At 42.7% G+C, this 11,863-nt stretch overlaps 1 protein-coding gene across 2 annotated transcripts in view; it reads left to right on the forward strand.

Moving 5' to 3' along the window:
- CASP8 (caspase 8) overlaps window positions 1-11,863 on the forward strand; it is a 40,894-nt gene that overhangs the window by 27,704 nt on the left and 1,327 nt on the right. For both annotated transcript variants that reach the window (XM_004701746.2, XM_045297091.1), the window contains exons 3-8: window positions 1,810-1,915; window positions 2,838-2,976; window positions 3,084-3,128; window positions 7,731-7,795; window positions 8,286-8,427; window positions 10,137-10,638. In XM_004701746.2, coding sequence (XP_004701803.1) covers window positions 1,810-1,915; window positions 2,838-2,976; window positions 3,084-3,128; window positions 7,731-7,795; window positions 8,286-8,427; window positions 10,137-10,638 — 999 coding nt within the window. The remainder of the gene's footprint in view (window positions 1-1,809; window positions 1,916-2,837; window positions 2,977-3,083; window positions 3,129-7,730; window positions 7,796-8,285; window positions 8,428-10,136; window positions 10,639-11,863) is intronic.

Here is an 11,863-nt window from a genome sequence, read left to right on the forward strand (position 1 = left end):
TGCGCTTTACACAATTGATGTGTGTATGGATTGGGATAACAGTTGTATGAGCCCCCAATAAAATGATTTTTTTAAAAGAAAGAAAAAAAAAAAAGAACATCCTCGTTGGTTCCCTTATTCAGTGGAAATGTTATCAGCTTTTCTCTATTCAGTATGAAATTGGCTATTAGTTTTTTCGTGTATGGCTTTTATTGTATTGAGGATTTTACCTTCTAATCCTATCTTCTTGAGAATCTTTATTAGGAATGAGTTTTGGAAGTTATCAAATGCTTCTTCTGGATCAATTGATATGATCATATAGTTCTTGTCCTTTTTTCTTGTTGATGTGGTGGATTACATTGTTTCTCAAATGTTGAACCATCCCTGAGTCCCTGGTATGAATCCCAATTGGTCATGATGTATTGTTTTTTGATATGTTGATGGGTTCTATTGGCCAAATTTTGTTGAGGATTTTTGCATCTGTGTCTCTGAGAAATATCAGGCTGTAATCCTCTATCCTTGTGAATCCTTGCCTGGTTTTGGTATGAGGGTTATGCTGGATTCATAGAATGAGTTCGGGAGTTTTCTGTCCCTTTCTCTTTTCTGGAAGAGTTTGTGTCGGATTAATGTCAGCTCATCTCTGAATGCTTGGTAGAATACTCCTGTGAAGCCATCTGGACTGGGGCTTTTTCAGTTGGGAGTTTCTTGTCTGTTTCTTCTGGTCTTCTGTTTTCCAGTTCGTTTACTCCACTCTAATTGTTATGGTTTCTTTTCTTTTGCTGAAGGAAGGATTATGTTGTTGACTGTTCTAGCTGCTGGAGGTGCTGTGTTAAGGTGCCGACCACAATTCTCCCCTCTTTTTTCATGTGTGCACTTAACAACATTTCCTGTGGTTATTGTTGGGTGCCTTTGAGCTGATTTCAAGGCAGAGCAGCTCCATATGACGGAGTGGAACTGCCTCACTGGGGTTCCTAGGTTATCATCTTTATGGGAACGGATTGCCAGACCTGTCTTCCGCAGCACCAGCAGAGGTTGTGGATTCAAATGGTCAACCTTTCATTAGTAGTTCTTAACCATTGTGCTAGGGCTCTGTAGTGGGACACTAGCCAGTTGCTTTCGGTGTCATACTGACAGGCTCTTTACAAAGACTCAACTTATACATCATGGCTGTTGTGACAGGTAGGTTTGTTGCGCCAACATGGTCAATGAACACATGTGAGATTAGTTGAAGGGCAGAGAGATAAATGGCTCAGTGAGTCTCGCCTCTCTCTCTCTTGCTCTTTGATCATTGGACCAGTGTGCGGCTGCCTTGCTTGTTCTGCCCCTCAATTTGCAAGCTACACTATCTGTGGGACACCTAACCCGTGGACTGTGTTGCTGTAACTTGAGGTTCCTTCAAGTCTTGCTTCGTCACGCTATTGGAAGGTACATCTCTTGAGCTGGGGACTGTTGGACCCTGTCATCTGGCTGACTGTTGGTGACCTGCTTGCTGTTTGCTGCCTGTGGCCAGATAGCCTGAATTGCTTCACGGAGGACTACCCCTCAGCCCTCAAGACTTGAAGGACTGCCAGTGGACTAGCTATCTCACGGAAATGAGTTGCACTGAGCCATTTGTACTGCTTTATAGATTAATTAACTTTATTTCTTATGTTATCTATCTACATAAATATATATAACATTATTAGTGTCCTGGTTTTGTTTTCCCAGAGGACCCTGTCTAATACAGCTATTGTCCAGGGAGGCCACTGGAATTGGTCTACTGTGATACCATATATCCAATGGGAATGATTTCAGGGGATATTTCTGAAGTATCTTCATTTCCTGTTACAGAGTCATGCTTTTTCAGATTTTTGACGACGTGAGCTCAGAAGAATTAAAGGCCTTCAAGTTTTATCTGAACCAGAAGATTTCCAAAGAGAAACTGGGCGATCATGCGGTAAGAGTATGATCCCGCCAAGGTTCCTTCCTGGGAACTGGTCAGGAAGTGTGGGGTTTCTGAGATGGAGGAGGAAGACGCTGAGAACAAGTAGCCTAGAGTCTGACTTTTTAACCAGGGGCAAAGACAGTTGCCAGGCATTCTGGTGTAGGCATGAGGCCTTTGTAGATTGTAAAGTACCGCTCACATTCCTCACCAGGAGCCGGGAGAGAAGGCGGGTGGGTGGTTGGGGCACAGCCCAGCTTGAGTCTTGCAGTGTTCAAACAATCCTGGGCCTGAGGCAATTGCCTGCTGTGTTTTTCTATAGGAGCTCTGTTGGTGTGGTGAGGTATACATTTGGCTGCTAACCACGGGGGTCAGCCGTTAGAAAGCCATAGAGACAGTTCTATCCTGCCCTAGAGGGTCACTATGAGTTGCAATAGAATCCCTGTATGTGAATTGTTGCTTTTTTTGAAACAACATGAAACTTAGAAATGAGGCAGATGGGCATGGGAGTGAGGGGAGTGTCAGGGAGGAAGGGGGGCAACTCAGGCCTGGAGGTGGCTTGGTTGCCAGAGACAAAGTTGAGGCGTGAAGCTGTCCCCATCGCCTTCATTCTGGAGATCTGCTGCTGTGTGTCAGTCACGCACCTCAGGCTGCTTCCCAGTTCTCACACAAAGGCAGCCAGAGGCTGTTGACTCGGCCTGGGGACAGGGTGAGGCTATCTCTCATACGTGTCCTTCTGGGGCCAGCCAGCACAGACCCACTCTCTCCCCAGCCCTGGGTGCACATTGGCTTTGTAAGACCAGCAGGCCCTCTCAGGAGAATCTAAGTGGGAAGCCAGAGAGGGCCTTTGGTTCAGAGCAAGAGGAAGTAAAATAATCTAATCTAAAAACCAGCACTGCCCAATCCACTTTTCCCACTTTGTTTCTCCTCCTCTTAGACCCTGCTCGACATTTTTGTAGAGATGGAGAAGAGGGACATGCTTGGAAAAGAAAAGTTGGACCTCCTGAAGAATATCTTTGGTCTGATCAATCAGAGCTTGTTGAAGAAAATTAACGCTTATGAAATGTTAAATGAAGGTAGAAATGACCTGATGGCAAAAAAAGTGTTCTTAGATGACAAATCCTTCGATGCTGCAACTGCTTCTAATCAAACCTGGTGGGGTGGGTCTCTTTTTTTAATTCAGAGAGAAGAAATCACCCTGAGAAGAATCTGGATGGATGTTCAAATGGTAATTCTTGGAGTTAAATTTTCACTGTTTGATTACTTGATTTACTCTCAGATAGCCTCCTGCCTCGCCTCCCCAAGCTTTCTCCACGTCTACATTTCTGTAGACTTTCTCTCCTAACATCAGGACGAACCCTGGTGCTACGTGTTGTCACCTGCTTGACACACGGAAGGACTCAGAAGAATCGTCTGCAGGCCCCGGCCCACAGGCTGGCTGACCAGTGTGAAGTAGGGTGCAGAGCATGTCAGTCATGCTGGCCTGCCTACATTTTGGGGTTCCTGCCTACCTGCCTTCTTTCCACCCGACCTGCCTGCTCCTCTCTCTCTTTCACTTGTTTTTCCTCCCATGTGTTCTGCCCATTGAATATTCTGGGTATCTGGATTCTGATATGATATCATTAGATATGATATCAACTGAGCAGCATAGAATTCTTAGAGGAAAAATTCGCCCCTTCAGAAGTGCATAGACATAGATGGAGGAAATGTTTCATATTTTGATATTTTTGTTTAATAAAGATTCCTATGATTTTGAAGTAATCACTTTTTTACTTACCTTCATAATTATGATGATTATGCCCTCTTAGTGGATTGACCCTTCATTCATATTTAATGCCCTTTCTGATCTTTTATGGTGGATTTTGCCTTCAAGTCTATTTTCTCAGAGGCAATGTTGCCATTCTTGTTCTTTTTCATATCTATCTATCTATCTATCTATCTATCTATCTATCTATCTATCAAATCTCCTCTCCTTTGTTTACCCACTGCCTGTCTTTGTGTGTACTGGGTGTCTCTTGTAGACCTACTGGGTTGACTAACCCTGATTACATAACCACAGTAGTCAAAACAACCTGGGACTGGTAAAACAAGAGATACATAGCCCAGTGGATCAGAAAAGGAAGCCCAGATATAAATGCATCACCTAAAGGCAACTAATCTTTGACAAAGGACCTAAAAATATCCAATAGGATAAAGACAGCCTCTTCAACAAATGGTGTCAGACTAACTGAATTTCCATATGCAGAAGAATAAAGCAGGACCCATATCTCTCCCTACGCACAAAATACAAACTCAAGATGGATTAAAAACCTGAGTGTAAACTCCAGAGCTATCATGGTCATCAATGAGAAAACTGGAACAAGCGCAAGAGCCCTATTGCAGGACATAGAGAGACGACCAAGTATAATGGTGGAGACACACTCAGCAGAAGACAAGATGGAGGGCTGGGACATGCTGAATTCCCATCATTTATGCACATCAAAAGACTGAATCAAAGGAGTAAAAGGAGAACCCACAGGTTGCGAATTCTTTTTTTTTTTTTTTTAACTAATGACACATCAAACAAGAGTCTAATTACCAAAATCTACAGAACTCGGCAACAGATCGATAAGAAAATAACCAGGGACCAAGTTAAGAAGTGACCAAAAATGAAGTACAAATGGCTACAAAACACATGAAAAAATATTCAGCAGGACTAGCCATTTTAGAAATTCAAATTAAAAACACAACCTTACACTCAATGCTAGCCCAATTAAAAACAAAACTAAACAGAACACAGGAAAGTTTGGAGAGGTTGTGGAGAGAATAGATCTTGGATACACTGTTGGTGGACTTGTAAACATATACGACCATGATGGAAAGTGATATGACGATACTTCAAGCAATTGGGGCTTGAAATCCCATATGATCCAGCAATTCCAAATAGGCATATACCCCAAAGTATTGAGATACAACATGAGTGGATGTATGCTCTCCCATGTTCATAGCAGCAGAGTTCACAATAGCAAGAAACTGGAAGCAGCCCAAGAGTGGAAGAATGGATAAAGAAACTGTGGTATGTACACACATAATGGAACACTACGCATCCCCCAAAACAGTGCTGAAAGCATGAAACCCCGCATGGCATGGAAGGACCTGGAGCCCATTATGCTGACTGAAGTTAGCCAATCACAAAAGGATACATAGTTTATGAGTCCACTATTATAAGGAGAAACACCAATTAAACAACTCTTAGAGAGCAGTTCCCCGACAAAGGGTAGAAAACCTGCCTACAAGCCAGGAACCAAACATCAATGCTTGCCTTATATGCACATCAGAAAATCTACCCTGAAAGAGTTGACCCCACCTCACAATGGGTGGGGTCACTCCTTCACGAAGGGGGTAAAGGGAGAGGATCATCCACTGGATGCCATACAACATTGAGACAAACTTCAACAAATCAACAGGCCCTCCACAGGAATGCGAGGAGAATCTTTTTGGAAAATCAAGTTGGCCAGTGGTGGGGAGCATCTGCAGTTCAGAGGAGGCACTGACATTTCTGTTGGTGGCTATGGTGGGTAAAGGGGGAGGAGCAATCTACATCAGGAAGAGATGCTAAACAAGAAAGGGAACATAAAGGGAGAATAAAACCAGCTGTATGTTCTGGGGAGATACTTTGAATAACTGCCCCCCCCTCGCCCCCCGCACCTTTGGGGAATCACACCATGGGTTAAGCACTATGATGACTCCAGATGCCACCTTTACAGGGCACACAAGGGCCGCAGAAGGACTCGATGTGGACGCCTGAGTGAGTGAACTGGACCCCACCTCAACTATCAGTAGCCCTTGGACTTCGGATTGAATTTCATGATGGGAGAGGAAGCAAAGGATGTCCATACCAAGCCTGTGGAAATGGCAGTCATTGGACCTTGGGTGGGACCCTGGCTTCATGGGCATCCAGTGAAAGGGGACCCAGAACCACCATATATTTAGTATTTCAATACTCCCCTTGCATTATTATGATAGGTATTAACCGGATAGGCAAGGATTTGCCCTTATAAGGAATGTTACCGGAGGATTTCCCTAGTACCAATCCCCATGCTCAATGTAAACAGAGCTCAATCAATTAAGAAATAAATCTGTACAAAGCAACAACTCATGGATTGCAGCTCACCGTTGGACTATACTTGCATAAACTCCTCATATCAATAGTATCTTAAATTCTATGCCATTGGCTAAATCAATGATGTATTAATGCAATCACCCTATACTCCAGGGGAATGATTGACATTTTTTTTCTTTTTTCTTGTTATTATTCTTGTTGGTTTTTGTTTTTGTCATAATATGACCATCAAATTAAACCAGAGTCAATCATAATGCATGAACAAGCAGATGGATTCTGGGCTCCCAATGAATTCTAGCCCCAACCCAACAACAGTTAGTTCTTATAACATGGTCCTACTTGATAATTGCCTTCATGAAGAGATCACTGAAGATAAGGGTGCTACAGCAACCTGTGGTGAAGAAAGCAGATGGTGCCCGCCTATCAATTGGACTAGGACCTGGGTTCTTAAAGCCTTGTATTCAAACAAGCAGCCCTCTAAGTGAGGCGTCAACTAAGTGCACAAAGAAGAAGCACACCAGCCTGTGTGAGCCAAAGATGATGATAACAAAATCCAAATACGACGAAGGGAAAAGTATTAGAGCTTAAATTGTGAACACCCAATTTACAGAAGGCTCTGGAGGACAGTGGGAGTATCTAGTCAGATTGACCTCCTCTAGCCACAAGTAAGGGACTCAAACAGACTTACTCTCAGACAGACAGTAACCTTGATTACGGTGGATCGAATCATGGTACAAGATGATATCTGATCAGTTAGCTTCCCTCTTGACTCAACCTGCGTTTGCTCTAGGCATCAATATTTCTCACTCGTTCCATGACATAAAGCTCTTCTCTGGCTTTTCAAATATTGCTGGTGGCCTTTTCTTTCCTACTCTTTATTTTTATCTTTCTATTATTATTTTTTCCTCTTTATGTTTCATTTTGCTTTTGTTTTTTATTGTTTCTGTTAGGTTTCCCAGTTTATGAAGCACAGAAGGAGTGGATGCATAGAGACAATACATGACGCAATGGTTTATGGGGATGGGAGGTTGGGAAGGGTGAGGGGAATTGGGGAGCAAACAATGACTGCAGGAGTGGGGGAGCACTAGAACTGATTGTGATGATGTATATACAACTCTTTTAAAAAGCAACTTTCCTATGGAAGGGTATGATATGTGAATTTTTTATCAAGAACATACTAAGATGCAGAAACCAAAGTTGACCAATGGTTATCATGGGGGAAGGAGGAAGAGTTTTTGCTTAGGGGGCATTGAGTTTACGTTAATGGTGGTGGAATAATTTGGAAGAGGATATCAATCATGGTTGCACAACATGAAGCATATAATCCATGGCACTAAATTATCCATGTAGAAGTTGTCGAATTGGAGAATGTTTTGTGTGTGTATTTTTGTGACAATTAAAAAAAGATTACACTAATAGCAACAGCAGTGAGGACAAGGGAGAAGAGAATGTTCTAAAATTGATTGTGGTGATGAACATACAACTCTTCGTGATATGATTAAACTATTTGGATGGTATGATATGTAGATGAAGAGCTAACAAACTGTTAAAAAACAGAGTATAGTCTTGGAAACCCAGTGGAAACGGGTCTGCTCTGTCCTGTGGAGTTGCCAGGAGTAGGAATTGACTTGCTAGCAATGGGATATTGTCGGGTGTGCTATGTGTTTCTTTATCAAAGTCGTTTCCATGCCATGTCTCATTTTAGTTGAATCTCTTGATTGCTTGTAGGGGAGGAGTTATTCAAAAATATGACAATATCTAACTCTTCAAGTCAACAGAAAAGTGAGCTACAGGTACTTGTAAACTTCCGATGAATCCTTCCCTTTGGTTTGTAGATGCTTGTCATTGCATTCATTAGCTTTTTCAGCTACCAGATACAGCAATAGGGGCAGAATTTCATTATGAATTTTGGGAAATATAGAAAAAAATCATAGACAAATTTTAACTGTGGCTTTCTGATATTTAAAATGTGGTCTCTTCAGTTTCCAATGAATTAAAATTTAATTTAAAAATAAAAGACAAAGGGATTGGAATGGCTGAAGGATAAAGAAGGTAGGAAGTTTCCAACCTAATTTTTCCAAGATCCTGGTCGGCCTGAATAAGGGAGGGCTTTAGGGAAAGAGTCTGTTTAGCAGGATTGGGAAAAGCAACGTCTTCTTGTTTAGCTTGATGCCTGGGGCAATGGTTGGGGAGATCGTCCTAACGTCCTCCTCAGGGTTGTTGGTTGAAATCTCGAGTGTTCGAGCCACAGAGTCAGCTCTTTGGTTGGAATTTATTTTCTAGACATCAGCCAACATTTACCGAATGGAAAGCAAACCTCGAGGATACTGTTTGATCTTTAACAATTATAGTTTCGAAAAAGCACGGAAGGAGGTGTCCAAACTTTCCAACATGAAGGATAGGAATGGAACACACGTGGATGCAGGTATAGTATAACCAAAAACAGAGAAGCAAACTATTTCTTAGGCCCATGTTTTTATCCAACGGGAGAAAACAGAAGTTGTATTAACAAGGCCGGATGCTAACAAACAAATAAAGGATGCGACTGTATTTCCCTGTGAAAATGAAGAGCAGCTTAGATATTTGTTAACTTGCTGATCCTTTTAAAATGTTTTTCTTCTTCAAAGCAATGTATAAAATAATTCAATCTTACTAAAAGGCTTAAGTTAAAAGCAGCAATAAGATTTGTAATTAATTCAGCTCCACCCTCTCTTCTCTCCCTGACTAGGTTAGTTTCCAAAGACCAGACGACTAGGCACAGCTGTGCTTCTGTGAAATGCTTTAGGCACTAGGTGGAAAAAAACCTGCCTTGGCATCAAGACCACTTATTGAAGGCGTGTTTCTAGAAATCGGGCGATTAACTGCAGCAGAAGTTACACTGGCCAACACGCATTTTGGTGCCTCAACTGTTAGACCTATTTCTGGGTATACTGTTTCAAAAAAAACATTACTAATTTTCCTCTACTAGCTCTAGTTTTTGAGATACAGAACATATACCACTCTTCACTCTGCTCACGCATAAAAAATAAGGATATTTTAATGTGATGTTAGTTAGCCTGAGATAGTGGAAGTGCCCGCTGGCTTTATTTAAAATAATTTGTGTTGAACTAAATACTTGGGACAAGTTGTACTTCACATGGTGTCCTTTGGTCCACAGATACATTTGATCAGTGCAAATTACATGAACTTGGCATTGTCCTCAAGTATCACTTCACCTTTATTAGCAATGGAAGAGCAAGCAGTTCCAACTTTGTTATCTTAAAATGAGGCCATAGATAAGAGTTACTGTACAATAATTAAGGGGCTCTGACGGTGTTGTGGGTTATGTGTTTGACGTCAGCTACTTGGGTTATTATGGGTCAGAATCTAGGGAGTTTGCTTTTTTGGTTTTGAGCATAAATTTCTACACTTTAAAAAATTTAACTTTTTTCTGATTAAGAAATACAATGATTTCTTAGCTTGTTAGTAAGTCTACATGATCATTTACAAGCATATCTTGTAGTAGACTTTTTCCTTGACTCATATCTTGACTCATGATTTGGGAATGTTCTCAATGGATGGTATTAAATATTCATAGCTGTGGAAACCAGCTACAATGATAAAGCTGTGGACGAAAGAGCACTGGGGGAGTAGCACATTCCATCCTGAGCTTCTAGCCACAAGACCGGCAAGCCACCAGTAGCTCCGAGAGGGAAAGATGAGGCTGTCTGCTTCTGCAAAGATTTTAAGTCTCAGAAACCCAAAGAGGCAGTTCTACTCTGTCCTACTGTGTTTATGTGAGTTCAAATCGACGTTGTGGTAGTGGGCTTACATTTATTTTAACGGTATTCTTTAAAAGGAGCCTTGATGGCACAGTGGTGAAAGCAATTAGCTGCTAACCAAAAGGTTGACTGATCCCACCAGCTGCTCCGCAAGGGAAAGGCATGGCAGTCTGTTTCCATGAAGCATGGCATCCTTGGGAATCTCTTGGGGGCAGTTCTTTGTCCTTTGAGTAGGGTTTGGTTTGGGGGTGGTTCTTCAAATTCTGGCTCAAATTCTTACCTGACCCGTATTAGACCCAGTTGGAGTGTTCTCCAGCTCTGGGCTGGGGTCTGGGGAGTGTTGTGCTATCAGTTTTCTTTGTTCGCATTTCAGAAGCTTTGACGAAGCTCTTCCGTGACCTTCATTTTGAGGTGCTACAGTTCGATGACCACCCAGCGAAAAAAATCTGTGACATTCTGGAATACTACCGCAATACGGACCACAGTTCCAAGGACTGCTTTATTTGTTGCATCCTCTCCCATGGAGACAAGGGCATCATTTATGGCATTGATGGGCAAGAAGTCCCCATCTCCAAGCTCACCTCTTACTTTACTGGTTCGAAGTGCCCTTCCCTTAAAGACAAACCCAAAATCTTTTTTATTCAGGCCTGCCAGGGGGACAGCTGCCAAAAAGGTGTAGCTGTTGAGACTGACTCAGAGCAGCAAAAAGCCGATTTAGGAGCGGGCCCCCCACCTCAGAAACACTACATTCCAGATGACGCTGACTTCTTGCTGGGGATGGCCACTGTGAATAACTATGTTTCCTACCGAAGTCCTTCGGATGGGACCTGGTATATCCAGTCCCTTTGCAAGGAGCTGAGAGAAAGATGTCCTCGGTAAACCCTGCTTGCTCAATGCCTCCCCCACCCCCACCCCCCACCCCGAGTATCACCCCGCTGGTCTCCCCTGACCACTGCTGTACCTCCAGATCCAGAGCCCATCAGAAGGTGCTTTGTGGTTAGAATTCACAGGTCAGACGAATGTCCAGTGCTAGGGGTGGGGTGGGATGTGGGGGATTGCTTCCATTCACCTCTACATATTGACCTACGGGTCATGTGGATGTGTTTCCTAGGCCCGTTGCAAAGCAAGAGAGATGTTAAGTGTGGCAAGTGCTAACATCTGAGTTCGCAGACGGAGACACTGAGATACTTACCGAGGGATTGGACTTGTTCTACACCTCAAAGGCCACCAGGGTATCCCAGGTCTGGGAAGGCTGGGAAAGCTATGTAGTTCAGCCCTTTCAAGCAGAACATGCCTGAGAAAACCCAACTGATTTTGAAAATACTCCAAGAAAGTTCCCACAATTCCAATGTTAAACATTCCCTTTCCTGGTCAACAGTTTTATGCTAGCTAACCAACTTCCAGTCCCCTTGGTGCACTGGGGAGCTAAGTTGATCACCAGAGTAGCAAGCCTTTATCTTTTCACAGATTTGATCTGCTTGAGGTGAAATGTGGGCTGATGGCCTTTCCTTGTTTATGACATTATATACTTCTTGCAGCTAAACGATGGTTTCCTAGGCCCTGGATTGCCCAAGTACACACACACCTGACAGATGAAGAGCGAGGACTCTTCTTCAGGGCTCCTTCCAGTTCTGTATCACACTGTGCTTTGAGTGCATGCAGAATGAAAAGATCCCATGGTGGAGAAGGGGTTAGACCAGTGGTTCTCAACCTTCTGAATGCCGTGACCCTTTAATACAGTTCCTCATGTTGTGGTGACACCCCCCCCCAACCATAAAATTATTTTCATTGCAACTTTATAACTGTAATCTTGCTAATGTTATGAATTAGGCGACCCCTGTGAACGGGTTGTTCAACTCCCAAAGGGATCATGACCCACAGGTTAAGAAACCACTGCTCTAGGTAAAATTTTTAAAAATAATTGTATTGGGGGCTCTTACAGCTCTTAGGGCATTCCATACATCAATTGTATCAAGTATATTTGTACATGTGTTTCCATCATCATTTTCTAAACATTTACTTTCTATTTGAGCCCTTGATAGCAATTCCTCCTTTTTCCCTCCCTCCCCCTACCCTCGGGACCCCTTGATAAATTATTTT

The sequence above is a fragment of the Echinops telfairi genome, unplaced genomic scaffold, assembly GCF_000313985.2.
Source record: "Echinops telfairi isolate 266 unplaced genomic scaffold, ASM31398v2 ScPeMD7_3;HRSCAF=10, whole genome shotgun sequence".
NCBI classification, from domain to species: Eukaryota; Metazoa; Chordata; class Mammalia; order Afrosoricida; family Tenrecidae; genus Echinops; species Echinops telfairi.